This window comes from Canis lupus, chromosome 8, assembly GCF_048164855.1.
Source record: "Canis lupus baileyi chromosome 8, mCanLup2.hap1, whole genome shotgun sequence".
Classification (NCBI taxonomy): Eukaryota; Metazoa; Chordata; class Mammalia; order Carnivora; family Canidae; genus Canis; species Canis lupus.
In genome coordinates this window covers 58,659,973-58,687,216 of record NC_132845.1, presented here as the reverse complement: position 1 = coordinate 58,687,216, position 27,244 = coordinate 58,659,973, and the positions used below count along the sequence as shown (strand labels likewise).

At 48.8% G+C, this 27,244-nt stretch overlaps 1 protein-coding gene across 3 annotated transcripts in view; it reads right to left on the bottom strand.

Annotated features, from left to right (window-relative positions):
* Window positions 1-27,244, bottom strand: part of KATNIP (katanin interacting protein) — a 196,099-nt gene that overhangs the window by 48,035 nt on the left and 120,820 nt on the right. For all 3 annotated transcript variants that reach the window (XM_072836272.1, XM_072836271.1, XM_072836274.1), the window contains 6 exons: window positions 24,479-24,651; window positions 23,389-23,454; window positions 21,634-21,767; window positions 19,954-20,056; window positions 15,789-16,004; window positions 3,910-4,047 (listed from right to left, as the gene is read on the bottom strand). In XM_072836272.1, the coding sequence (XP_072692373.1) occupies window positions 3,910-4,047; window positions 15,789-16,004; window positions 19,954-20,056; window positions 21,634-21,767; window positions 23,389-23,454; window positions 24,479-24,651 (830 nt within the window). The remainder of the gene's footprint in view (window positions 1-3,909; window positions 4,048-15,788; window positions 16,005-19,953; window positions 20,057-21,633; window positions 21,768-23,388; window positions 23,455-24,478; window positions 24,652-27,244) is intronic.

Below are 27,244 nucleotides of genomic sequence, written 5' to 3'. Positions count from 1 at the left end.
TCCAGATCCTTCACAAGACGGCACTCCAGGCAGCCATTTCCAAGCAGGGCTGGCAAAAGAGACGCAGTACCTCTGTCCCCAAGGAGCTCACTATTTTAAACCCTAGCGTCCACATCAAAAGGTAGAGATCAACACCACCTTGCAGGATTCTTGGGGGTTAACTGAAATGATTACTTTGCTATTTGTTCACGCACCAAATGGTGACTGAGAGCCTACTAGGTGCCTCGTGCCTGCCTGATGGACGCAGCCCTGGATAAACGGCAGCTGTGACAAGTACAGGAATCTGCGTACTGCCTTCTGTTTGCCTGCTTGGACGGATTCTAGCCTATGTCCCCACTTCCCCTTGGGCCAGCCCACACTCCCCAAATCGCCTAATGAGGGGGAAGGGAGCCCAGAAAAGTTGGCCTCAGGACTTCACAGGCAGCATATTTTCCAATAAAAGAGACTTCCCTTTTTCTAGCACCTTCTTCTCTTATGTTCTAAATAAGCCTTGGTTGGATTAGCTCCCCCCCATTTAACTTTTCTCCCTTGGATTCCCATACACAAAACACTGTATTAACAAGCCGTGTCTACCGGGCTGAGCTATATTTCCTATAAACTCTCATTTTATCTCCTCTAAAACACACAGTAATAGCATTCTCTGGAGAATATTAAATCAAACCAACCTGCAGCTGCATTTGTTTGCGCTTTCTGCCCCCGGTAAATTCTGGCAACAGATGGGCGTGCGTTACATAAGTGGCGCCCCTGCAGTCCTCCGCACTCTGTTCCGCCTGTAGAAATACCTCTGGACTCTGATCGCCGCAGCTGAGGCTCCCCAAAGCACCCCCAAATGACACCCTGATGTCCTGCTCCTCTTTTTTATTCTTAGCACACAGGGAAGGCTGAGTGCAGGTTCAAGAAGAAAGGCGGGCCTGGCCAAAAGGGATGAAGCTTATCTGCTTTGTAATCCAGCACATAAAATCCGCTTTTCTTGGCCTGAGACATATATTCAATGACAGGGCTGAGCTACAGAGCACAGGCTTGGGCAGCGGGCACTGTTCCATTACTCATTCCAGAAGATGCTGACGACCACCTGCCAGGAAATGCCCAGCTGACTAGGGAATGAGAGAGCACAGCCCTACCTGCAGGCAGTGCCACACAGGGGTGAGGTCCTGGAGGAGTCCTGGGGAGCTGGGAGGGTGGCTGGCAGAGGGAGAATCTGCAGGAAGAAGTATGGGATGGGGGGAGGAAGGAGGGAGGAGGAGCCGACGCCTCTGGGCTTGATCCCCAGCTCTGCCTTTAACCTTGAGTATGAGCCTATGTAAATGCTGTAAACTCCAATTCTCCATGTCTCATCTGGATATCAAAAAGCGTATGACAAACTGCTTGTAGGTTCTCAGGGAATGAACTCATTCCTTTACTTGATAACCATGTGTTTCTACTTTGAATGGCATGGAGGTAGAGACAACTCAGGCCCTGCTTCCAGGGCCCCACTGTGGTATGGGGGCAGCAGGTATCTATCCTAGTACAGGGGTGATGGAACATATTCATGAGGTGCACAAGTGGTGTAAAGGTCAGGGGTTAGGACTGGCTTCCTGGAGAAAGCGATGCCTGGTTTTCCAGAAACTTGCAGTGGAGGCAGGGACCTGGCATGGTGCCAGATGGGAGGGGCCGGGGCACCTGGAGCTGAGCCAGATGGGAAGGGCCAGGGCACCTGGAGCTGAGGCAGATGGGAGGGGCCAGGGCACCTGGAGCTGAGCCAGATGGAAGGAACTAGGGCACCTGGAGCTGAGGCAGATGAGAGGGGCCAGGGCACCTGGAGTTGAGGCAGATGGGAGGGGCCAGGGCAACTGGAGCTGAGGCAGATGGGAGGGGCCAGGGCACCTGGAGCTGAGGCAGATGGGAGGGGCCAGGACCTACAGGTGTAATTCCCCTCCCCTAGCATGGTGGAGAGGCCCAGCAGCTGGCACTCCAATAGTGTGGCCAGAGTGAGGGGTGGGGGCCTATGCAAGGGAGACACAGGGCCTGGCACACAGAGATTACGGAGCCCTGATGTCACACTCAGGGGTTTGACCTGGATCCTCCAGCTCCAAGGGAGCTTCGGAGAGTTTGAAGCAGCAGAGAATCATGGTCAGACCTCCCAGTGGCTATTGGTGACGGACTAGGAGGCCTGGACCTAAGTACAGAGAGGGCAGTTCAGTGGCTGCACTCTTGCACACCTCTGCCTTTGCATATGTAAGGCCCTCCTCCTGGGATATGCTTTCTCCTTTTCTGCCTCAACTCTGTGCCACTGTCTCTTTCCACTCCAGCTCAGGTGTGTGCTCCTTCCAGCACCTTCCCAGAGCTCTCCCAGACTCTATCTGTGCCCCAGGGGCTACAGTTTGAACAGGTCAACTCCAGCCCTAAGATGAGTTTGCTTTGGACTGTATGGTGGCTTCAAAAGAATTTAAATTAGCTGTCGACATTTACAAACCAGAAAGGCTCCTACCAAATTCCAAATTCCCAGGTCCCTGGGGAATGTTCAGAAGATCTAGCAGCACTGGTTGGCATTCGTACATAGCAACCATTAGCTGAAGCTGAGAAGTGGCTTTCTCTTTACTGAAGCATGTGCTTACCAGTATGCCACACTCCCTATCATGCCCTACTGTCTCTCTTGACAACACTGAAGCTGAAGACTAGTTGCCCTTGCTCATCTCCCTTGTATTACTGCTTCCTTGAGAACAAACTGGAAGGGAAAGTAGAACAATTCTTGTACCCATGTCTATCATATGAGGGGAAACAAGATAGGCTGGGGGTTCCTGTCTTTCCTCACCCACTGAGTTCCCTGCTGAGTTCCTGGGGCTTCTATTTTAAATTCCTGGCACCTTGCAGTCACCTCTACAAAGGCTTTCAGCACATGACATCATAGTTTTACATTTACTTGTCTGCCGGCTTTCAGACAAGGAATACCTCAAAGGTGGGGATTGTGTCTTTTATATCAATGTCCTTTAAATTGATCAGGGAAGGCTGATGACACATGTGCTCCACAATAAGTGTTGAATGAAGGAATAAATGCAAATGAGAACATGAAAAAACAGCCCAGAGTAGAAAGAAAGGTTAAGTGGTCAGGTGTAGGAGGGGGTGTGGGGGTAGAAAGGAGGGCAGGGATTCTGAAATAGGGGGGACAGAAGAACACAGAGGTTAAGAGCCTGGCTGTTCAGAGTGGGGTCCCCACACCAGGAACACTGGCACACCTGGATGCAGAATCTCAGGCCCTGCCTAGACCTGCTGAATTAGAATCCTCATTTTAGCAAGATTCCCCAGTAAATTTTGAGATGCGTTGGTTAAGTGAATGAGCCAAGAGTCTGACTGCATGGGTTCACATTCTCACTGTGACACTTACTGGTTGTGCGACTTGGGGCATATTACATAACCTCTCTGTGATTCTGCTTCCTTATCTATTAAAACTGAGCCCCAGGGGTACCCGAGTGGCTCAGTCAGTTAAGCATCTGTCTTCAGCTCAGGTCATGATCTCAGGGTCCTGGGAGGGAGTCCTGCATCACAGGGCTCCCTGTTCAGCAGGGAGTCTCTTCTCCCTCCCCTCCTCCCCTCTGCTCTTGCTCCTTTCTCTCTCCTTCACTCACACACTCTCTCTCATATAAATAAATAAAATCTTAAAAAAATAAATAAATAAAACTGAGCTCCAGTTCCTATTTGTCCAGTTCTCCCAAAGGGTGGCCTGATTTCACTTCCTAAAGCTTCAAGCTGAAGCTCTGCTCCTGATGGCTCCAACCATTCAGCATGAAATGTCCCACCAGGCACTTCCTACACCCAGCAGGAACGGCAACAGGGCCTCCGAGTACCCATCTTGCAACTTCAGCAGATTATTGGACAGCGCTAAATCCTACCATTACTCAAACTGTCCAGCAAGGAGTCGGGGCCCTTACTTACGCCATCAGCCGTCCAGTAGTTCCAAACCTTGATCTTGCCTAGACCAAAGTCCTGCAGCCGCCTGGTGTTGCGGATGACAAAAAAGAGCTGGAGCGGCGGGTGGAAGGGGCACGTCCACAGGGAGGTGTCTTTCTTGCTCTGAAACACCAGCAAGAGAGTGGGGAGTCGTTAGTCTATTTTCTGCCTCTTCCCAAAGTAATTGGACTGAGGGCAGGAGGCCAGGCCTCCCTTGTCTACATAATCCAAGGTGGGCTCTTAGACCTCACCCGTCCGGAACGCACTTTGTGGCTGGTCCCTGGCACAAAGCAGCCACGTGGACCTCTCTGCTTTGCCAGGCCGACTGAATTTAAATGCGGCGGGCTTTATTTTGATTAATTTAATCAGCTCTGGGGAGAGCGCTGGGGGTGGGGACAGACAGAGAGTGGAGGGTGGGATAAGAGTGTCACTTGTGCTATTTTATTAACCCAGCAAGCAGAGTCTGTTTTGTTTTTGTTTTTGTTTTTTCTGTAAAACCCTGTGGAATTTTAAAAATGTAAAAAAAGAAAGAAAGAAAAGAAAAGAAAAGAAAAGAAAAGAAAAGAAAAGGGCACAGGCGTTGGGACCGTGGGACTGAGCTTCAGGATTTGCTCTGCTCCCTGGCAGGGCTTCCAAGCCTCAGGACCCCAGGGTGTGGTTCCTGCCCACTGGCAGGGCCACTGGCAGGGCCACTGGCTCTCAAGGCCAGGGGGGCAGAGTTGCAGGGAAGCTCCACGGTCATGGCCACTTTCACCAGCAAAATTCCATGTCAGGGGTGTGTTAGATGCAGGTGGAAAAAGCCAAGTCCAGGCACTTTTCTCAACTCCAGCTGCCTCCTGTTTTGTCCTTCGGATGCCTCTTCTAACTCTCTGTCCAGACAAAACTCACAGCTACAGCTGAACATCTCCCCACAGGCTTGGCCTCAGGGCCTTTGCACAGGCTGGGCTTCTCCTTGCAATACGCTTCCAGCCTCTCCCGCCCAGGAAAATGCAGCACAAACGTGCTGTCACCCCCACTGCCACTCCTTTCCTGACACCATCACCCTGGCCTCCAGCCACCCACGGCTCCCTTGTAGGACCTCAGTGTCTTGTAACTACCTGTTTTCTATTCCAGGTCACCCTTCCACATGCTCGGCTGTGAGCTCCTGAAGGGAACTGGCTGTGTCTAATTCACTCCAGAACCTTTAGCATTCAGCCCAGTTCCTTGGCACACAGTAGATGCCACGGAATCTTTGTTGACTGAACAAACGAAGGAATGAATGGCCAGTTGAAATTTACCTCCTCATAGCTGTCCCTTCACTGAAACTTTGGAGAAGCAGCTGTACACTGATCTAGCCTGGAGGGCGATTTTGTTTGGCTCATGAAGTATTAAAAAAAACATCATGGCCAACATTTAACAAGGGGGAGATTTCCCCATCCCCTCCAGAGCTAGAGTTCTGCTCCTGTGTAGACAACACGGCCACACAGGGCCCCTGATGGATGCTGGCTGGAGCCGAGGGCGCCGCTCCCAGGCCCAGGGCACGGGCTCTCTGGTGCCCCAGTCCCCACTGCTCCCTACTGTTTTACACCCACTTCCCTTCCCAGGATATGCCTCTGGCTGGCCCCTGCACATGTCTGAGTCAAGGGTTCCTGTTTAGGGGCTGACAGCGGCAGCAACAGAACCACAGCATCTCTGACACTGGCTAGAGCTGTCCCTTTTACCTAAATGAGCCGTCACTGTGTATTTGAGGAGGTCTCAAGAGACCCCTGTCACCGGGACCATGCCGGCTACTTGACAGAGCCAGGGAAGGAGGAGACTGGCTGACTCTGGGGTTTTGCTGGCCCCCCAGGAGATGCGAGAGGCCCAGGCTCCAGCTGCGGGGGAGAACAAAGAGGGCTTGTTCCAGGGACAATGGTGCCTTTCAGGAGGGAGGAGGTTGCTTTTGTCCAGAGAGAGAGAAGAGTTCAAGGGGTTCTGACTTATTCTGGCCAAGTTTCTCAAGCTCTGCAAGAACTTCTAGTGCTCTGGGCAGCTGCAAGGGGTCAGGATACCACAGCTCAAAATCCAGTGGGTGCCCCTCATTTCTTGCCCAAGTCGGGGCCCGAACTGGGTCACTGTGGCTGCCTGACAAAGGAAGAGTCTGAAGGCTGACCCTCAGATGCCGGCAAGGGGACCATAATTGATTTCCTGTCACTTTTCTGTCCACAGGAGGGATAACAGGAAGATTAAGTGGGCATCATGGTGTTCAAAGTCAAAGAACATTCACCTGCGGGTAATGCAGGGCCTCATTAGTGGCCGGAGTCTCTAAGAAAAAGGCTGCCAGGAAGGCGCCGGGGGCTGACCAAGGCGCCCTGGGTGCCAGGCCAGCAGGCGGAGCGTCTGCTGCACCTGCCCGTCGCAGTGATGGCAGAACAGGAATCAGGGCACCTTCATGCTGGCACCATGGCCTCCCTGGGTTCTCTCATAGCCCTGGGAGAGGGCTAGTACTGGAACCCGTGTCATGGAAGGAAGACCAGAGCTCAGTAAGGGAGCAAGGGGTGCGGTCTGCCTAAGTAGTGGAGTCCTGATTTACACCCATTTTTGTTCATTAATTCATTCTATCTTAGTGTGTACCCCCGCCCCCCAGAGGCAGACCCCAAGGCAAGGATTTGAGGGTCAGAAGGTTATTTATACACCAAAGGAAACACCAGTTGGAGTGTGGGGAGGTCAGAGGAGGAAAGGCCTTCCATAAAGAGTGTGTCACCAGGCTACCCACTCCTGCGGCAGCTGGAGCTCAGTGCCACCAGGGAATCTTGGGAGCCAGAGCAGAAGATGCCTCAGAGCAGCTCCACCCTCAGGACAAGGGAGCTGGGGTATTCGTACCCCAATTCCCACCAGCGTAGGTTGAGGGCAGTTCCTGGGGGCCCAATTCCCCACCAGTCTGGGCCTGCTGCCTGGGAAACAAAGTGGGCCCTGGAGGCCAGAAAGACAATCCTCCATCAGAGAAATATCAGCCAGCACACACAGACGAGGGCAGGGCCGGGGGCTGGGGAGGCACAACACCATCTGTCACCCACTTGCCAAATACAAACACCCTCCTGTGGGGCAGGCGCCGAGCCCCATGCAGGGGTGGGCAGTGGAGCCTGGCCCACCAAGTCCCAGCTCTGCGTGAGCTGGGGAAGCAAACAAGTAATACTGCCAAGAAAAAACACCAGTCAGGCAAGGATAAATTGGACACGGAAAATAAGAGAGAATTATTAATGGCCAGTGGAGGGGCATTTTTAGAACGGATGGTCAGGGGAGGCCTCTTGCAGGAGGTCCCTCTCTAACTCCTAACAAAGATGCTCTCCTCTCCCAGAATTAACCTGACACAGATCCACTCCCTCAGGCAGATGCTGGATTGCCCTCAGAAGTAGCCCCAATTTAATAAATTACCGCAATCAAAAGCAACAAGCTATTGATACACACAACAATTTGGACGGATGTCAAGGGCATTCGGAGTGGAAAAAGCCAGTCTCTGAAAGGTTACATGCAGTAGGATTCCATTTATATGGCATTCTTGAAGTGACACAAAGTTTGGAGAAAAGATCAGTGGTTGCCAATGTTAGGGAGGGGGTGGGGAGGCGTGGCTATAAAGGGCTACGTGATGGAACTGTTGCTGTGTATCTTGATGTGGTGGTGGCTGCATGAATCTACGTGCGATAAAATTGCATAGAACTCATACGCACACACGAATGCGTGTATGAAGCTCTGCACATTATACTAATGTCAGTTTCCTGGTTTTGATAATATACTACAGTTACGTAAGATGTCAGTGATGGGGGAAGCTGGGCAAGGACACATGGCACCTCTCGATGCTTTTTTGTAAAAACTGAGATATAATTCACACATATAAAATCACTACTTTTAAGTATGCAATTCAGTGTTGTTGTTGTTTAGTATACTCCAGGGCTGTGCAATCCTCACCACTATCTTTTTCCAGCATATTTCTTTTACCACCCTAAAAGGAACCCCCTAGGGCAGCCCTGGTGGCCCAGCGGTTTAGCACCACCTTCAGCCCAGGGTGTGACCCTGGAGACCCGGGATCGAGTCTCACATCAGGCTCCCTGCATGGAGCCTGCTTCTCCCTCTGCCTGCGTCTCTCTCTCTCTCTCTATTTATTTATGAATAAATAAATAAAATCTAAAAAAAAAGGAACCCCCTACCTTTTAGCAGTCCTTCTCCATTCCTGCCGTCCCCAGCCTCTGGCAACCACTAATCTACTTCCTGGTTCCATGAATTGCCTGTTCTAGACACTGCATGTGAATGGAATCATACAATATGTGGCCTTCTATGTCTGGCTTCTTTCATGTAGCATCATGTTTCCAAGGTTCACCGATGTTATGGATTTTTTAAAAGATTTTATTTATTTGACAGAGGGGGGGAGAGAGAGAGAGAGAGAAAGAGAGAGAGAGAGAGAACGAGCAAACGTGCACAAGCAGAGGGAGCAGTAGAGAGAGGGAGAGCCCTCAGCAGGGTACCTGATACAGGGCTCTATCCCAGGACCCTGGGCTCATGACCTGAGCTGAAGGCAGATGCTTAACTGACTGAGCCACCCAGGTACCCCAGTTCATCCACGTTGTAGCAGGTGTCAGAACTTTGTTCTTCTTCATAGCTGAGTAATATTCCATTGCATGGCTACACCACATTTTCTTTATCCATTTATCAGTAGATAGACATTTGGATTGCTGCCACCTAATGGCTACTATGAATGATACTGTGTATAAGTATGTGTGGGAACATGTTTTCAATTCCCTTGGGTCAGTACCCAGAAGTGGAATTGCTACATCAAGAGTAACTCTACATTTAACTTTTTGAGACACAGCGTTTAACTTTTTGAGACACAGCCACACTATTTTCCACAATGGCTGCACCATTTGACTTTTCTGTTCCCACCAGGAAGGTATGATTTTTCCACGATTGCCAATACTGTCATTTATTTCTTTTCTTTTCAAAAGTTATAACCGTCTTGGTGGATGTGAAATGATATCTCTTTGTGGTTTTGATCTGCATTTCCCTGACGACTAATGATGTTGAGCTTTTCATGTGCTTCTTGGCCATGTATGTCTTCTTTGGAGGACAGTCTATTCAGAGTACCTTGGCCATATTTTCATTAGGTTGTTTGTCATTTTGTTGTTGAGTTTAAGAGTTCTTTTCTTTACATATTCTGGGTGTAGACCCTTATCAGATATATGATTTGCAAATATTTTCTCCCATTTTGTAAGCTGTCTTTTCACTATCATGATGAATGTCCTTTGAAGCAAAAGTGTTTTAAATTTTGATGAAGCCTGATCTATTTTTTTTTTTCTTGTGTTGCTTGTGCTGTGGGTGTCATATCTAAGACCTCACTGAAAAGGTCAAGGCTACAAAGACTTATATCCACGTTTCTTTTAAGAGTTTCACAACCCTGGGCACCTGGGTGGCTCAGTCAGTTATGCATCTGCCTTTGGCTCAGGTCATGATCTCCAGGTCCTGGGATTGAGCCCCACATCAGGCTCCCTGCTCAGCAGGGGTCTGCTTCTCCCTCTCACTCTGCTGGTTCCCCTTCCTGCGCTCTTTCTGTCAAATAAATAAAACCTTGAAAAAGAAGTTTTACAGCCTTAATACTTTAAAAGTTTTAAGGTATTTGATCTATTGAACTAGTTTTTGTAGACAGTGTTAGGGTAGGAATCCAGCTTCATTTTTTACATGCAGAAATCCAGTTGTCCCAATACCATTTGCTTAAAAATATGACTTTTTTCCCTCCATCCAATAGCCTTGACGTCCTTGTTGAAAATCAACTGACCGTAGATGTAAGGTTATACTTCTCTATCAATTCTATTACATTGATCTGTCTATTCCTATGCCAGTACCACACAGTCTTGATTACTGTAGCTTGGTATTAAGTTTTAAAATTAGAAGTGTGAGTTTTCCAATTTTGTTCTTTTCCAATATTGTTTTAGCTATTCTGGGTTCCTTATACTTCCATATATATTTTAAAATCAGTTTATCAATTTCCACAAAATAGGCAGTTGGAATTTTGATAGGATTGCACTGAATCTGTAGATAATTCAAGGTGCATCACCATCTCAATGGTATGAAGTTTTCCAATCTGTGAACATTGAATGTCTTTTCACATTTATTTGGGTCTTCTTCAATTCCCATCAACAATATATTTTCCAATGTATAAGTCTTTCACTTATTTGGTGAAGTTTATTCTTAAGTACCTTATTCTTTTTAATGCTATTTTAAACAGATATTTTCCCCTAATTTTCTTTGCAGATTGTTCATTGCTGGAGTATAGAAATACGACTGATTTTTTGTATATTGGTCTTTTACCCTGTAAACTTGAACTTGATTTTAGCTTTTTAATTTTTGTGGATTCTTTAGAGTTTTCTATATATAAGATCGTATCACCAAATAGTTTTATTTCTTCCTTTCCAACCTCTTATTTCATTTTCTTGCCTAGCTGCCCTGAGCAGAATCTCCAGTACCATGTGAGCAGAGGTGGTGAAAGCAGTCATCCTTGTCTTGTTCCTGATCTTGGGGTGAAAGCTTTTGGTTTTTAACCAGGATGATGTTAGCTGTGGGTTTTCATAGGTACCCTTTATTAGGTGAATGTTGCCTTCTACTCTTGGTTTATGGTCTTCAACACAAAAGGGTGTTGAATTTTCTCAAATGTTTTTCCTGTATCCATTAAGATGTCACATGGTTATTTTTCCCCTCTATTGTATTAATATGTTGTATTATACTGATGGGTTCTCGTATATTGATCAACAAGCCATTGCCCAGGTCAACTCCACTAGGTTTCAATGCATAAATCTTTCTATAAACTGGTAGATTTTGGTTTGCTAATGTTTTGTTGAGGATTTTTACATCTATATTCATAAGGAATGTTGGTTCAATAGTCTTCTTGTGATGTCTTTGGTTTTGTTGTCAGGGTAATACTGGCCTCATAGAATGAGTTTGGAATTGTTCTCTCCTCTCTATATTTTAGAAAAATTTGTGAAGGATTGGTGTTAATTCTTTAAATATTTAGTATGATTCACCAGCGAAGCCATCTGGTCCTTTGCTTTTCTTCGTGGGAATTTTTTTTTTTTTTTTATTAATTCAATCTCTTTACTTGCTATAGGTCTAGCCAGATGTTCTATTTCCTCTTGAGTCGATTTCAGTGATTTGTGTCTTTCTAGGACATTGTCCGTGTCATCTGGGATATCTTCATTTGTTGGCATAAAATTGTTCAGAATATTCTCCTGTAATCTTTTTTTCCTCTGTCAGGTTGGTAGTAATGTCCCCTCTTTCATTCTTGATTTTAGTAACTTGAATCCTTTCTGCTTGGTAAAACTTAGCTAACAAACCTAGCTAAAGGTTTGTTAACTTTGTCGATCCTTTCAGAAAACCAACTTCTAGCTTCACTGGTTTCCCTCTATTATTTTTCTCTTCTCTACACATTTTTTTACAATTTCTTATGATTCTGTGATTATTTCCAAATAAAAACTACAAAAAAAATGTACTGTGTACATTTATGTACTGGGGATATAGTATGGCTAGGACAGACAAGAACGTGTAGCTTAATGGAGGGGAGAGAGATAATAATCAAGCAAGAAGATCATTTCTTAATGTGAGAAGTACCCTGAAGAAAATGGAATTTGCTGGGGTGGCGTGAGACAGCACTCCTCCACACTGTAGACAGTGTTAGGGTACGAATCTAGCTGAGAAAGTGATATTTGGGCTGAAATCCAAATGAGGAAAAGGCAGGTATCCACATGAAATTCTGGAGGAGGGATATTCTTGGGAGGGCTCAAGTGACATGAACTTGGAGTGTCAGAGGAACAGAAGGAAGCCCCCTCACTACTAGAGCCTCATGCATGAGGCAGGGGGTATGAGAAGCAGGCCAGGAGGGAGCCCAAGGCCTATTCTCAGACAGTTTCCCAGGCCATGGGAGGCTGGGAAGTCATGGCCAGGGTTTTAAGTATAGGAGGGGTGCAAGCTGACATTTGTAAAAGATCACTTTGGATAGAGTAGAAAATGGAGTGGAAGGAGCCAGAAGAGAAGACAGTGAGACAGGAGGCCACTTAATAGTGCCAGCGAGAGGGAACTCCACACACTGATAAGACTTGGGAGCCACTAGAGGAATGGAGACCCAGGCTCCATTTTGGAGGAAGAATCAGCAGGACTTGCTGGTATCCTGGAAGGTGGCAGGAAGGGGCTGGGGCAGTCAAGGAACTCTTAAGAGGTGGACTTGGCAGCAGAGCAAGCAGCAATGCCATTTACTGGGCACAGGAATGTTGTAGGAGGGAGACATGTGGGTGGGACAGGGGAATGAAAACTCAGGACGTAGGTCTCTGAAGTCTGAGAGGTCCAGTGGGCATCCAAGAAGAGATGTTGAGCAGGAAGTTGGCAGGCACTCAAGTCAGGGACTCAGAGAAGCAGGTGGGCCTTGGTGTATCCATTTGGAATAATTTTGAAGCCATGGGCCTGGGTGAGGCCAATTAAGAGAGACAGTATAGGTGCAGAGGGTAGGAGGGTGTGCACCAAGCATGGGGTACCCCCACATCTTCCAGCAGCCCTCCGTTATCTTCCACTGAAGCCACTTCTCTTTCGAACCCAGACTCCACTTTCAGTTACCTATTGGTCAGATTGTAGCCAAGCTCCCCATGCCATGGCAGTGTGGCCTGGGGCAAGTCACTCGTCCTCCCTGAGACCTGGTTTTCTCATTTATCAAATGTGGAGAGTAACTCAAGGTTCACGTGAAGATCACATGAGGGATGTCTGAGGTCCTGGCCTGCAGGCTGTGGGTCTTTAAAAAACCCCAGTGAAACTGGGTGGTCCCAAGAGGCAGTACATGCTGGTAGTCCCAGGCCTATATACCAGGATGACCATCAGGTAGTAGACCTGGTGCCAGGGCGGCCGGGGGAATCCAGCCCGCACATGGCTTGGCCCAGAGATTTGGCAGCCCAGGGTAAGACGGCCACCTCCTCTCTCAATCTCAAGGCCCCAAATTGAAGACCTCAGCACCCCCAAAAACCATGGGCTGAACTCCTTCCTGTTTTCACGTGGCAAAGCTCACCAGCCTCTGCTAAACAGAGGAAAAGGAAAAGTCATGAGAACTGGCCCCCGTCAAATCCAATGATGCTTTTTATTGCCCCGGTGTGCTCTGTTCAGTACAGCGGGCTTCCCAAATGCCACTGCTCTGTGCATCAGGGAGACGGGAGGGGGTGGCAAAGGGCCCCTCTAAGCCCCAGCAGCACACGTGAGCGCCTACAGAATCCAAGCAGGGAGCAGAGCAGAATATGTGAAGCCAGAACATCCCAGCTGCCCTGACCTATGGGACCTGTTTCTTTCAAAGTCACGAGCTGATGATCTTAGACTGGGTCACCATTCAGTCTAGCCCTGGGGATGAGTGGTATTTCTCAGCTACCTAGCACCTTCCCTGCCTTCCTTTCAGTAACAACGCTGAACTTCTCCAGGGGGAATTCCTTCCTGCCCCTCTTCCCTCCTGTGGCATCCTGGTATAACTAGCACTAAAGTGCCCACCTTCCTAGCCAGGCTGGCCATCAGCTTTCCTCTCCTGGGACTGCATATCTCTAGCAGAGCGACAGGATGGCAAGTCAACTATAAATACTGCCAACCCCCCTGCTTCCAAAAAAAGACCACACTCTTGATGCTCATGCATCCTAGATGCTACCTAGAACCCCAATATGACTGTGGGGCCTGCCCTCTTCTGGCCTGGGTGACAGTGAATCTACCAGCTACCCAAAGACTTGCAACAAAGTTCTTTGCTGGAAATTTGTTAGTGAGCCAGACTCCAGTTTCTTTTGCCAACATATAAGAATCCTATGGTGGGAATTTGTCATTTCTAATAGCTGAGTTATATTCCATTGTATACATAAACCACATCTTCTTTATCCATTCATCTTTCGTTGGACACCGAGGCTCCTTCCACAGTTTGGCTATCGTGGCCATTGCTGCTATAAACATCGGGGTGCAGGTGTCCCGGCGTTTCATTGCATTTGTATCTTTGGGGTAAATCCCCAACAGTGCAATTGCTGGGTCGTAGGGCAGGTTTATGTATACAATGGAATATTACTCAGCTATTAGAAATGACAAATACCCACCATTTGCTTCAACGTGGATGGAACTGGAGGGTATTATGCTGAGTGAAGTAAGTCAGTCAGAGAAGGACAAACATTATATGTTCTCATTCATTTGGGGAATATAAATAATAGTGAAAGGGAATATAAGGGAAGGGAGAAGAAATGTGTGGGAAATATCAGAAAGGGAGACAGAATGTAAAGACTGCTAACTCTGGGAAACGAACTAGGGGTGGTAGAAGGGGAGGAGGGCGGGGGGTGGGAGTGAATGGATGACGGGCACTGGGGGTTATTCTGTATGTTAGTAAATTGAACACCAATAAAAAAATAAATTAAAAAAAAAGAAAAAAATAAGTAAGTAAGTAAGTAAATAAATAAATAAATAAATAAATAAATAGAATCCTATGGATTATCCCTGCCCTCCAGTTCTATCTTACAGAGGGCAGAGAAACTGATTCTCAGAGAAGGCAGGTGAGTTGCCAAAGGCTATAGAGTCAAGACCAGAACGTGGGTCTCTAGAAATCAGGATTTCAAAGATCCCCTTTCTTGTTTCTTCATCTTAAAATGGGAATATCTACTTTCTAATGATATCAATGCTATTACTAATAACAACAAATACACTAAGAACTGATGTTTTAGAGGCCTTTGGAAAAGGCTGGCACAGTGCTCAGCTTTTTATAGTTACGTTTGATCCTCACAACATCGTAGCAAGTACTATTATTGTGCCACTTTAGACACTAAAGTAGATGTCAGGTGAGCTGCCCATGCTGATGAAGCTGTAGATGGTAAGCTCCGAACACAGGCCTTTCTGCTTCTCAAGCCTGTGTCCTGCTAAGTACAAATAAGATTATGTGTATGACACCCTGTGCCTGACACTAGGCAAGCACTGAACATGTAGTAGGTGTTTTCATTTTTCAATCCTTATTTTTTTAAAGTTAATAATTTGTTCAATTCCAACGAATTGAACTTGTTCGTTGGAATTGATAATACAGCTACATGGCAGGAGATTTAAAAGGTGCCAAAAAGTGCCCAAGGGACGTCCTCCTATTGCCTCTGTGCCTTGCCTACTTGGCTTTATGGCCCAGGGGCAGAATTTGTCCCCAGTTTTTCAGGCCCCTCCGGGAGGGAACGAATATTGAGGCTGAAGCACAGAATAGTAATGACAAGGCTGGGAGGCCCGCCTCAGCTGAGCTCCCAGTCTCTGTGTCCAACGTGCCAGTGGAGAGAGGAAAAAACGCCAATGCTTTTACTTTCTTCCTTTCTTTTTGACCATTAGATACTTAAAGAACAGGAATGTTCGATGTTTGCTGGGAAGCAGGGCCCTGAGTGGGCGTGTGCCTGAACCCTGGGCCAGGCTACAGGATGTCAACGTGGCCCCACCACCTTCCAGCGGTGTGCCCTTGACCAATCAATATTCTTCCCAGGACTTAGTTTGTCTATAAGATCAGGGCAAGGACCTCGATGATGCCCAGGGGTCCCCTGTTTTGTGGCGCCTGTGCTAAACTGCAGGGTGGATGAAAGGGGGTGACTTGGCTCCTCTTTGCTCCCTCTCCCAAGAAAAACCCACAGAGCAGAGATCGTCAATGAGCTGGGGGGATAGCTTCAAGGCCCTCACCTGGACCTTTCCCTCAGGCTCCTCCCACTTTGCCCAAATGAACAACAGTGGAAGATTCTATTCTTCTTCCCCTCCCCGCACCTGCATCACCCACACCTGCATTGCAGCCCTAGCAAGGGCAGAGAAAATGCATCAAAACACAAGGCCAAGGCTCACTCCAGTACCCCGCCTCCACTTACAGCTAAGTTCCGATTGACCAGGTGGCCCAGGTCCCCGGGTGTGTCCGTGTTCCGGATATCCACATCATGAGGCGACACATAAAGCTTTGTGTTGTGCAGGTCAAAGAACTCAACTTCTGTGAGACCCACCCAGGATGTGTGGCCCCAGTTGGACAGGATTTCCATGGTCACGTAGACGGCATCTTTGATGTCTCCACGTTTTGTTCTCGATTTGTCCTTAATGAAGAGAAAAAGAGTGTCAAAGGATCCAAACATGACAGGCTGGATTCAGCTTACCACTAAGCAACGAGTCATTTAGCCACTCAGGGTCTCAGTTTCCCCATTTTGTATAAGGAGGGTAAGAATAGCACCCATTACATATGGTTAATGCCAAGACTAAATGAGCTCCTATTTGTAAAGCACTGAAAACATTGTTACTGAGGGCACCTGGGTGGCTCAGTCTGTTAAGTGTCTGCCTTCGGCTCAGGTTGTGATCTCAGGGTCCTGGGATCGAGCCCTGCATTGGTCTCTCTGCTCAGTGGGGAATCTGCTTCTCCCTCTCTCTCACCCCACCTCCCTCATACTCTCTTGCTCCTTCTCTCAAATAAATAAAATCTTAAAAAAGAAATTGTCACTGTGAACCCCCAGTAGTTAGTATTTTCCATAAGAGTTTGCAAATAAAAAATGTCTAAAAGGCATCAGATTCTTCCTGAATATGCTCTTCTCTCCTCCATACCAAGTGTTCGTGGCCTATCGGCTGAACTGGGGAAGGTGTTACAGACTAAATTGTGCCCCTCCAAAATTCAGATGCTAACATTCTAACCCCGGGACCTCAGAATGTGACTGTATTTGGAGACAGAGCCTTCAAAGGGGTAATTAAGGTAACATGAGGCTGCGACGGTGGGCCCAAATCCAGTCTGACCCATGTCCTTACATGAAGGGGAAAGCTACACCTGAGACACACCACGGGGGCACACAGACAGAGAAAAGACTGTGCGAGGACGCAGCCGGAAGATAGCCACCCGCAAGGCAGGAGAGGCCTCGGGAGAAACCACATGGGCCGACACCTTGATCTTGGACTTGAACCCACAGACCTGTGAGAAAACACAACTCTGTTGCTTAGGCCACTGTCTGCAGTGTGTGGCTATGGCTGCCCTAGCAAATGAATTCGGCCCGTAATGCAGGACCATGGACGAGTCACCTGACGTCCCTCAGCCTGGCTGGAGATGGGAGATGACACCACATCTCTGACAGTCCTGTCACAGAGACTAAGAGAGATACAGACACCGGGGAAGAACCTGTCCGAGTCTGGACCCCCTGTGCACTCTCTGAGGGTCCACTTGCAGCCGTCTGTCTCCGTCGCTGGTTTGGTGTGGCCTCCTTTGCAGGGAGGCCGTGTGGTCCGAGGCTGTGTGGATGCCATCAATAAACAGCCACGCTGCAGGATGGCTTCCCGAGGCCCCTTCGGGCCCCGACTGCAGCGCTGGTCGCCACGGATCAGTCATTCATAAAATGGTGCATTCCCCGCGTGCACATGCCCTCTGTTAATTAGCACTGGTAATCTGCAACGGTTCTGTGAGCAGGGAGTTGAGCAAATGAACAGCAACTGTTCCCTACTTATTTTTTTAATTAATAGCCAGCGAGACGTGCTATCGCTCGCAGCGTGTGTTTGGACGCGCCTTGATTGCCACGCGATGGGGATGGGGACGGGGAGGGAGGGAGGTCAGCTCCCAGCTCCCAGAAGGAACACAGGGCCTGCTTTTATCAGCCAAGTCTGCAGCTTCCTCCTCTGCTCCCACAGGGCTGTGTGGGGTCCCGGTCAGGCCCTCCCTGCTGCCCGGGGCCTGAGTCCCAGGCTTGCAGGACACTGAGAAACTTCACTGAAACTTAAGTTGGCCTCTCTCAAGTTGGGGGGTGGGTATGAGAGGTGAATGAGCTGGGGCTCTTGCGGAGTGTTGTGCTGCCAAGGTGAGCTGGGTAGGAAGTGAGAAGGAGCGGTGCTGTTCACCTTGGCTGTTGGCAGCACTGAGGAGGTCCAGATGGGAGGTAAGCCGCCTCACAGAGGGGCTGCTGGATCTCACGCTCGCGCTCGCTCGGTGCTATCTAAAACGTGTGAAGTCCTGCAGCGGGGCTTCAAAATGAAGAAGCTGAAGGTCTATTATCTAAGGAAGTGTCACAACTTGTCGGTGTTGCAATTAGATGGCTACTCCTGCTTCTGAATTTCTTGATGTGGGATCTCTAGCAGGGGGGCTAAGGTGGACGCAGCTCCTTGTCTCCTGCTCTCACTGCCCCATCTCTCACCAAGAATATCCGGTTTTCCTGTTGGGAAGTCACCCCTTCTCTTTCCTCAGACATGAGGAGGGTCCTAGAGGGGGACAGACCATTCCCACCTCGAGGAGGACTGGTCCAATAAATCAGTGTGGCCTGTCCCCTGAGCCACCAGAAGGGGGATGCTCAGAGATGGGCATGTGACCCAATCTCAGTTCTGTGCGTGGAGGAAATGCTCTCCTCTTCTGACTATAGGAGGAAATGCTCTCCTCTTCTGACTATAGGGCCTGAGGGGATGAAGGCAAGAGGTGGGAACCACTTTGGCTACTGAAGGGTCCCAGGGAGATGGCAGCACCAGGCCTGGGTGCTGAGGTGGGGACAGAACTCAAGGATGTAGCTGGCATTGTGCAGATGCAGTGTGAGCTGCTGGTCCTCACTGTGGCATTTATTACAAGAGTCTATCATTTCCCTCCCTTCATTGGATAAGTCAGTTTGCCCTGGGTTTTCTGTTTGCTATAAGGAGATTGATCAATCCAGGTTCTCTTTAATGTGGCTGAAGCTTTATCACACTTAGGGTCTTCATGGCTTAGAAAGCAAATGTTCCATGCAGGAGATATGGAAGGGGGTAAAGCTTTGAATTTTCTAGATGTCATACTTGCAACTGATATTTGCTGACTCCTCCTTGCCCTGTGCCAGGCATTGAGGTGCCCACCCTCACAAAACCCTTCTGTTTTATCCTCACGGCAGCCCATGGCAGTGGATTATTTTACCCAGTGCAACAGCTGCACACTCCCAGGATCAGAGAGCTTAAGAGGTTTCTCTGAGGTCACATGCCCTCTAAATGATGGGGCCAGACTCAGAGACACAACTCTGGTCTAGGCTGGCGTGCTTTGGGGAGGGTGGAGTGGGGGTTTCTGATCTCATGGGAGTTTTACGTGTGGCTCTGGGAGGGTTTAAGTGGCCAGTAGTAGGAATGGTGAATGCCTTGGACAAAGGAAGGGCTGAGAAGGATGTACCGGACACACACCTTCTGACACAAAAGAAATGCAAGTCCTCATTACCCTTCTGCCTGGATGGCACCGTGGCCTTTTGGTTCACGGCTCTACTGCGCTGACACATCACACGGCCGTGGCTTTGCACAGTTCCACTATCATACTGGACTCAATGAAGATTAATATCACCTTTTACAGTTAACTGTGTATCCTCACGATTTTCATTCTGCACAATCTCCATAATGATAATTCCCCTCCTTTTATACCACTGCATTGTGCTGATATATCATGCCTCCCTGATTAACTCCGTTATCATGAGACATTTCTGTTATTTCTTGTTCTTTTTTTTTTCTCCCTCATTTTTCCCTACTTCCAACCATTCTGCAACAGACATCTTCATACCTATAGCTTTTGCTTTCTGTTGAGTGATTTCCTTAGGGTGAGGAAGTGGGATCGCTGGGCTGGGAGGACATTAAGTATTTCTAAGGCTCTTCCTGAGCCCGGCCCTCCTGCTTTTCGAGAGGGTTCCACCCATTTATAGTACTGCCAGCAGAGTAAGCCTGCTGTGACCTTGCCAGTCCTAGAGGTTATCATCAAAAATCATCAGTGAACTCAGATATCAAGTAGGGCATTAAGGTTGCTCTAATCTGCATTTCTTGGTTATCAGCGATGTTGGACGTTCCCCTGTGGGCTTACATGGTATATTGTGTGGACAGGCTTCTCTCTGCTGCAACCCTTTGCTCCATCCCCTACCTGTCTGGGTACTGGGCAGGGGGTCATGGAGCCTCCTGTAGAGACATGTTAAGTTGACTGCTGTTGGCCACCCCCACCGCACAGAGATGATTGCACCAAGGGGCCCCTCCTCCCTCAGCTTTCAGGCGAGACACTGAATGTATCTAGAAATCCCTATAAGTCAACATTCTTACCTCTGGGTCTAGCATTGGTTCCTCCGTTGGTGAAGTGACCCTGCTGAGACGGGCAGAGTCGCTTTCGATGGCCTGGAGGACTTTCAGAAGCCTCTGCTGTTGTCTGAAATGTAATTTTGTTTTAGCAGACAGGCAGTAACAGATGGCACACAACAGAGAGCAGGCCCATCAAGGCGACAGTGCTTACTTTTCTAACTCAGAAGTAGTGGTCGTTTGAGAAGCGAGTACCCACCCCGCATACAGTTCAAAGGCGCACACAGGCTGTTCCCCCCCACCCTTTATGATAACTGTACAACTGGCGATCAAAGAAGAGCCAAGGAGAGGAAATTGTTTGGGGCTAGATGGCCATCAGATCTCCCTAAACTGACTGGTAACTCGGAAGGGTCTAGAGCAGGGAGCCGCAGATACGGCCTGCAGCCTGGTTTTACATGGCCTGGGAGCTAAGAACCACTTCTACCTTTCGAAGGGTTGTTCAAACAAACAAACAAACAAACAAACAAACAAATAAAAAAAAACAAACAATGAAAAGTCTGAAGTATTCATATCTGGCCCTTTGCTAAAAAACGTCCGCTGCTCCTGGCCTAGAGACCTACTTCATGCTTCCTGTTTCTGGGGCTGTAGGCATTCCTGACTCAGCAGAGTAGGGTTTGCAAACACACCCCACATGTGCTGTTTAAGATGGAGTACCCTCAAGACCCTGGAACATCAAGGATCTTGAGGATGAAACAAGAAGCCTCTGGTGACGTGTGTGCTGTCCATAAATAGAACTGTATCAGATCTAAAATATCCTCCAGCACCGGCCCTTTCACACACAGAGGAACCTGGGGGTTCTTACTCATGGCTGCACGGGTACACAGCCCTGGTTTCCAGTCTGGGGTCTGCAGGCTCTTAGAGAGATGGCTAGCACTGCCTCTCCAGAGGTTTTCTGCAGATTACAAGGATACTCCTCTGGGGCGGACACACATGTGGAGGGTGTACAGCTTGGGCTGGAAATTCTTCTTTTGTGCAGAGAAAAAGCTCCTCCCACAACACTGACCCCTCTTTGGGCTGCCCCAGACCCAGCCCAGGGCCTCTGCTTAGTGACCAGCATGCCCTCTCACCCCTAAGCCAGGCACAGGCATTTTGCAGAGAGGATGGTGCATGAAGCCCCATGCACTGGCCTGGCGAGTGTGGCCATGTGCCAGAACATGCTTGAGACAACCAGCTAGACCTGGTGCATCTTTCTGAAGACTAGAGGGAAGACACTGTTTTGGAATGAAAATTTGACAGTTCCAATAGCTGCTCTGATGCATTAATGGAACCAAAGGCTGTATATCAACAGACTTAACAGGAAAAAGAAGGCCGAAGGGACATGGCTCAGGGTCGTTCTCGCCCTCTACCCCCGGCCCCATTGAGTTCACCACTATCTGCTGCACAGGGTCCTTTGGTGGAAGCCCCCGAGGAGGATGAAGTCTTATACAGGGGAGACCGAACCGAACCGAACCTGCAAAGACCCATTGGCTGGAAAGATATCAAGTCCACTCCTCGGAGGGTGGGAAGTGGAAGGGGGATGGTCTAAGGGAACAGTTTTACATGGTCTGGAATAACACTGGAGAAGCAGAGAAACCTCGGTTAATGAGATCCCCGTGGCTTCACTGCTACAGGATTCTGGTTTTGTTTTGAAGCTGCCTCAGTAAGTACCTGCTCCCCAAAAGGCCGATTCTGTCAATGGCTTCGCTGACGGCTCTGGCTCCCCCTGCCGCCCTGGCCGGCTCCTGTGGGCTGGTCGTGCTGGTTGGGCTGGTCGCACTGGTAGCAGCGGGGGTAGGAAGCTGCTGGTCAAGCAGGGAGAGGTAATAGGAATGAGGTATGAGAGGGACAGAGTCTACAGGGGCTCATGAGATCCAGGACCCCCACCATGATCTCTGCAGAGACAGAGATTTCTGTTTCTTATGATCCTGGAGGTCCCAGGAAAAGATCTCTTCAATCAGCTATTGAAAAAACTTCCTCTCATCAGAATCTCTCCCCCCTCCGTCACACCCCTGCCCTGCATGCTCCAAAGTAACCAGGCTCCATGGAAGGATTCCAGTAACATCCTTAGGGCCTTTGCATTTTTAATCCTCCTTCTTTTACATTTATCATCTCAACTAGAAACGTGCTCGGCTCTCCATCAGCAAGTGATTTTAGTCACTGGAAGCTCTGTGGGTCCTGGGTCAGGTCAGGTCATCTAGAAGTCGTGCACCATGCGGTGGGCAGTGCCGCAGACTGGTCAGAAATGTCAGCTGGCGACAGCTCAACACCACCAGGAAAGAACAGAACAAAGAGGGGGGACACATAAAGGAAACCCCACTATGGTGCTCTAGGCGGCACTCCTTCCCTCTAGTGCTCTCTCCTCCTCTCCCCTCCTCTTCTCTCTTCCCCACTGTCCGCCACCTTCCCTCTGGTGCTACGCATTCCCACCATGTCAGGTTTCTTCTTGCTCCTGGATCAGGAAGGCCTCATTCCCACTTCAAAGCATCTGCTGTCCCTTCCACCTGGAATGCTGTTCTGTTTCTGGCTGGTTCCTTAAGAGACAGGACTCAGTTCAAGTGGGGCCCTCTGAGGGGCTTCCTCGGGCTACCCTTTCAGAGAGTAGCCGCCATCTATCATTTTTTACTGTCATCTCTCTCTCAAGTCACCTGGTTTATTTATGGCTTTATTTGCTTGTTGTCTGCAAGCTCCCTGAGGCCAGGGGCTATCTGATCTGATTTAGCCACCTCTGTATTCTGAGCACATGGCACAGACCTGGGCACAATCTAACAAAGATGTTGCTGGGTGTTTTATTAGTTCATGTCGGAATTTGCCAGGGGCCGTCTCTGCTGAGATTGGCCTGACTGACCTCGGTAGATACAGATATAATTTATTTATTCAGGAACCCAAGATCGATTTTTGTGTTGTCTTGTCAAGAAATAGAAATGTAACAAGAGGGACACCTGGGTGGCTCAGCGGTTTAGTGCCTGCCTCTGGCCTGAGGCGTGATCCTAGAGTCCCGGGGGTCGAGTCCTACATCAGGCTCCCTGCATGGATGGAGCCTGCTTCTCCCTCTGCCTATGTCTCTGTCTCTCTCTCTTTGTGTCTCTCATAAATAATAAATAAAATCTAAAAAAGAAAGAAAGAAAGAAAGAAAGAAGAAAGAAAGAAAGAAAGAAAGAAAGAAAGAAAGAAAGAAAGAAAGAAAGAAAGAAAGAAATGTAACAAGGAATTGGAGTCCCTAGGCCTGCGTAAATTCTGGTTTCCACTTGTAATCTGGGGCAAGCTACTCCAGCCCAGCTTTCCCATCTGTGAAATGGGCCAAATGACACCATGCTCAGGGAGCACAGGGAGGGCCTGCTGGGACCACATTGGGAAAACCCTCTGGAGGTCCCCAGGTACTGCTGGGAGCAGTGGGCACAGGGCTTTGTTGCTCCTCTCACCAACCTCAGGGCTCTCTTCCTTCCCCTTCAGTAGACTGGTCCACGATTTTGCTGGTGGTCCCTCTGTGTCCTGGAATGATATAATCACATGATCTGAGGTCAGAATAAAGTCATCCATTGTATACTCTGCACTGACAGATGAGGGTACAGAGGTGCGGGGACTGTCCTGAGATCCCAGAGACACAAACGTCGGGGGCAAAGCACTGAGCTCCAGGAAGGCAGACAACAGGTACTGCTCAATGAATGCCCCAAAGGGCAGCCTGTGTTAGAGCTTGGGGAGCAACAAGTGTTATGGACAGGGCCCAAGGCTTGCAGGCAGGCAGTCCTCAGTGCCTTCCAAAGACATGACCTGGGCAAGCCGCCTTGCTCCCTGGGGGCCATCAGTCACATCTATGAAATGGGGCGATGAAACCAGGCCTGCCTGCTTCTGACTTCTTGTGGGCATCCCATGGGACAAGCTAAGACAAAGGGTTTCAACAGGTGAGCCAGGGAACATGCTTCTGGGAAGGGACATGTATACTGAGGCATGTCTGAAGCCTCCAGCTCTTAAAGGGTCCTTACTCCACCCCACTACATATCCTCCTGCTTCTTGCTCAAAGCTGACAGCAGCGGGCACACACTCAAACACCTGCTGCTGGGCCAGGGAGGTTTCTGGAACAGGTGCAGTGGGGCAGGGGCAGGGGCAGGACGACAGGGAGTGCTAAGGGCTGCAGAGGCCTGAGGGTCTTATGCTCTGGGGAATGAGGTCTTTCCAGAGCAGACAGGGCTGTTGTCTACTCCATTCTTTCTCTGACCCACCAGTTGCAACCCTGCTCTAAGGTATCCAGGGCCTGAAGGGAGATCAGCAAGGGTTAGAGGCAAACTGGCATCTACCTTAGGCTTTCAGAAGCAAACAAAGAGGGTGAAGGAAACGGGGAGCTTTGGCAGGTTGGTGAGCGACTGTGCATCAAGCAGGAGATGTGCAGCCAGTCTGAGGTCAGGGATTTCTACAATGTCTCTCTCCTCACCAAGAGCTCTTTGCAAGCGCTGTTCAGACACCCTTGGGTCCCTGAGTAGCCTCCTGTGTGGTCGTTCCCCTCCGCCCCTGGACGTACCTGCAGTGGGCTGGTGGGGGGCTCAGCCTTTCTGCTGAGGAGCGCCCTCTGCAGGGCTTCATTCTCCACCTGGATGGCCCTGAGCACCGCAGAGGCGTCTTCCTCCCGGTCCTCAGCCTCCTGCACTGGTTTTCGGGTTGCTGATAGGGGTCTCTCACGCCGGCTCCCAGGTCCTGTGGGCGGGAAACAGGGTTGGGGGGTGCTCCTTTAGATTGCGTTTTCGGAGTGCCTCTCCAAATCTATTAGACCCAAATTGAGGAACATTCTATAAAACAACTGGCCTGTACTCTCCAAAAATGTCAAGGTCATGCAAGACAAAGAAAAAAGGCCTGGCGAGCTATTCCAAGTTAAAGGAGACTGGGCAGACACGGCAACAAGAATGCAGTGGCGTTCCTGGCACTGGATCCTGGGTTGGAAAGCACTGGCGTGCAGGACATTACTGCAGCGAGTGCAGAAATCCCAATAGAGTTTGTGGTGTAGATAATAGTATTGTATTAATGCTAACTCTCCTGAATTTCCTGAGTGCTGTGGTAATGTAAAAGGAATGCCCCAGTCTTAGGGGATACACACTGCAGGGTTCAGGGATGAAGGGGAATGATGACTGCAACTTAATCTCAAATGATTAAAAAATACACACACATATATATACACACATCCACACACACAGAATACAAATATAAATCAGCAGGGATGAGGGGCAGCTGGCTGGCTCAGTTGGTTGAGAGTGTGACTCTTGATCTTGGGGTCATGAGTTCAAGCCCCACATTGGACCTGGAGCTTACTTTTAAAAAAAAAAAGAAAGAAATCCCTCAATCAATCAACCGGGACAAAATGTTAACAGTCAGTGAGTTGGGTGGAAGTGTATATGGAGTGTCATTTGTACTCTTCTTACAACTTTAAGTTTGAAATCTCATCTAAATGAAAAGCTGTAAACAATTAACGCTCTAACAAAGTACCTGTGAGGAATAATATATGCTGTCATGGAGACAGATGGGTATTGGGGAACATTTTACTTTATTTTGTTTTGTTTTTCCAAGGGTAACAAGAATTGCAAAGACTTTACATCTCAATTTTAGAAAGAAGTGTTGCAAAGCTGCAGTCGATTCCAGAAGTTCCAAGGAAAGGACAATTGGTTTTATAAAGTATAAAATGACATGCAAGCAGCACCCAGTAAGACTGGCTGAATAAAATAAATTACGGTCTACCCACCCAACAGAGGGCTTGCAGCAGAAAAAGAAAAGCATACTAAACTATCTACAGATACAATGAAAGGATGACTTGAGTTTGCTTCCTAATCATCTGGGCAGCGGGTGGGGATGTAGATGAAATGACACTGATCATCAATTCACGACTGCCAAGGCCAGGTAAGGGACACATGGGGGTCACTATAACATCCTCTCAATTATGTGTGGATTCTTTCAATATTAGGGGAAAAAACCTCCCTTCTAAAATAGAACTGCTCGAAACGTCTCTACTGGAATGCTTAAGGAGGCTTTCACCTATTGACGTTCATCCCCTCGGCAAGTATTTATTGAGTACCATTGTGCCAGGCTCTGTCCTTGGCACTGATGATACAGAAGTGACGACACAGATTGAGAACCCCACCCTTGTAAAGTAAGACCATAAGCCAGGGGAATAGTGAACAAAATAGAGTGTTAGATGTCCGAAAATGTTATGGAAAAAACAGGCAAGACAGAATGGAGTAGAGCTGCAGGGTGGTGCCATGCTCCAGGCACCGGTGTGGTGAGACCCATGTGGGGTGTGTTAACGGAGCAGCAAGGTGCAGCGGGCAGCAGGAGAAACAGGTTGGGGAGGTCTGAGTCACTGGAGGTCCAGGTGAGGACCCTGGAGGTCCTGGCAGGGAGGGCCAGGTCACTCAGAGCCCTGGAGGTCACTGCAAAGCTATCACTCTGAGTGAAATGGGGAGCCACTGTGGGCTCTAGAGCAGGGGAGGACTTGACCTGACTTCAATGCTGAGTGGAGAACAGACTGAAGGGAGGTGGAGGTGACAGCAGGGAGACTAGGTCTTTAGGAGTTTCTGGCTGTAGCCCGGGGAGGCACGGCAACGAGGAGAAGGGACACAGACTGTGGTCAGATCCTGCATATGCACAGAAGGCAGGGCTCATGGTGTGTCCGACAACTTGGATGTGGCTGGGAGAGAGGAAGGGTTGAGTTGCAAGGCCTATGCATGGGGCAGTTTTGGGAGCAGAGAGCGGGGGCTCCGGTTCGGACAGATGATTGGGTCTAAGATGTGATTCAGGCATCAAAGCGGAGCCACTGAGTCACACATACACACGCCGGTCTGAGTTTGGGAGAAGAAGGTCTGCGCCCGGAGATGTGAATTCGGCAGAAGCAACTGGATTGTATCATTTAGCAGTAAGGTCAAAGATCGACATTGATGCTGGTCTCTAACAAACTGGGAATTCACAGGTATTACCTCTTGGGATATATTAAATAGAATCCTTGCATCCTCATGGCCTCAGTAAACCATCCACCCTGAGTACTGGAGACTTCTGTCCTAGCACTTGTCCCTTCTGCTGTATTGTGTTAGAATGCTTGCTGCATCTGAGGGAGAGTTCTAGCAGCGACATCTAGACTGGCATTGGGAGGAGAGGAAAGGAACCACAGTGCAGCTCCCCTGAGCTGGCTTCTAGTACAGCTGGGCACGGGGCTGATGGGAGACCATGGGTTTTTATGAAAAAGCTACAACTAAAATGAGAGGGTATCAATTTCTACCAGGCACCCAGGAAGTGACTGTGAATTTGA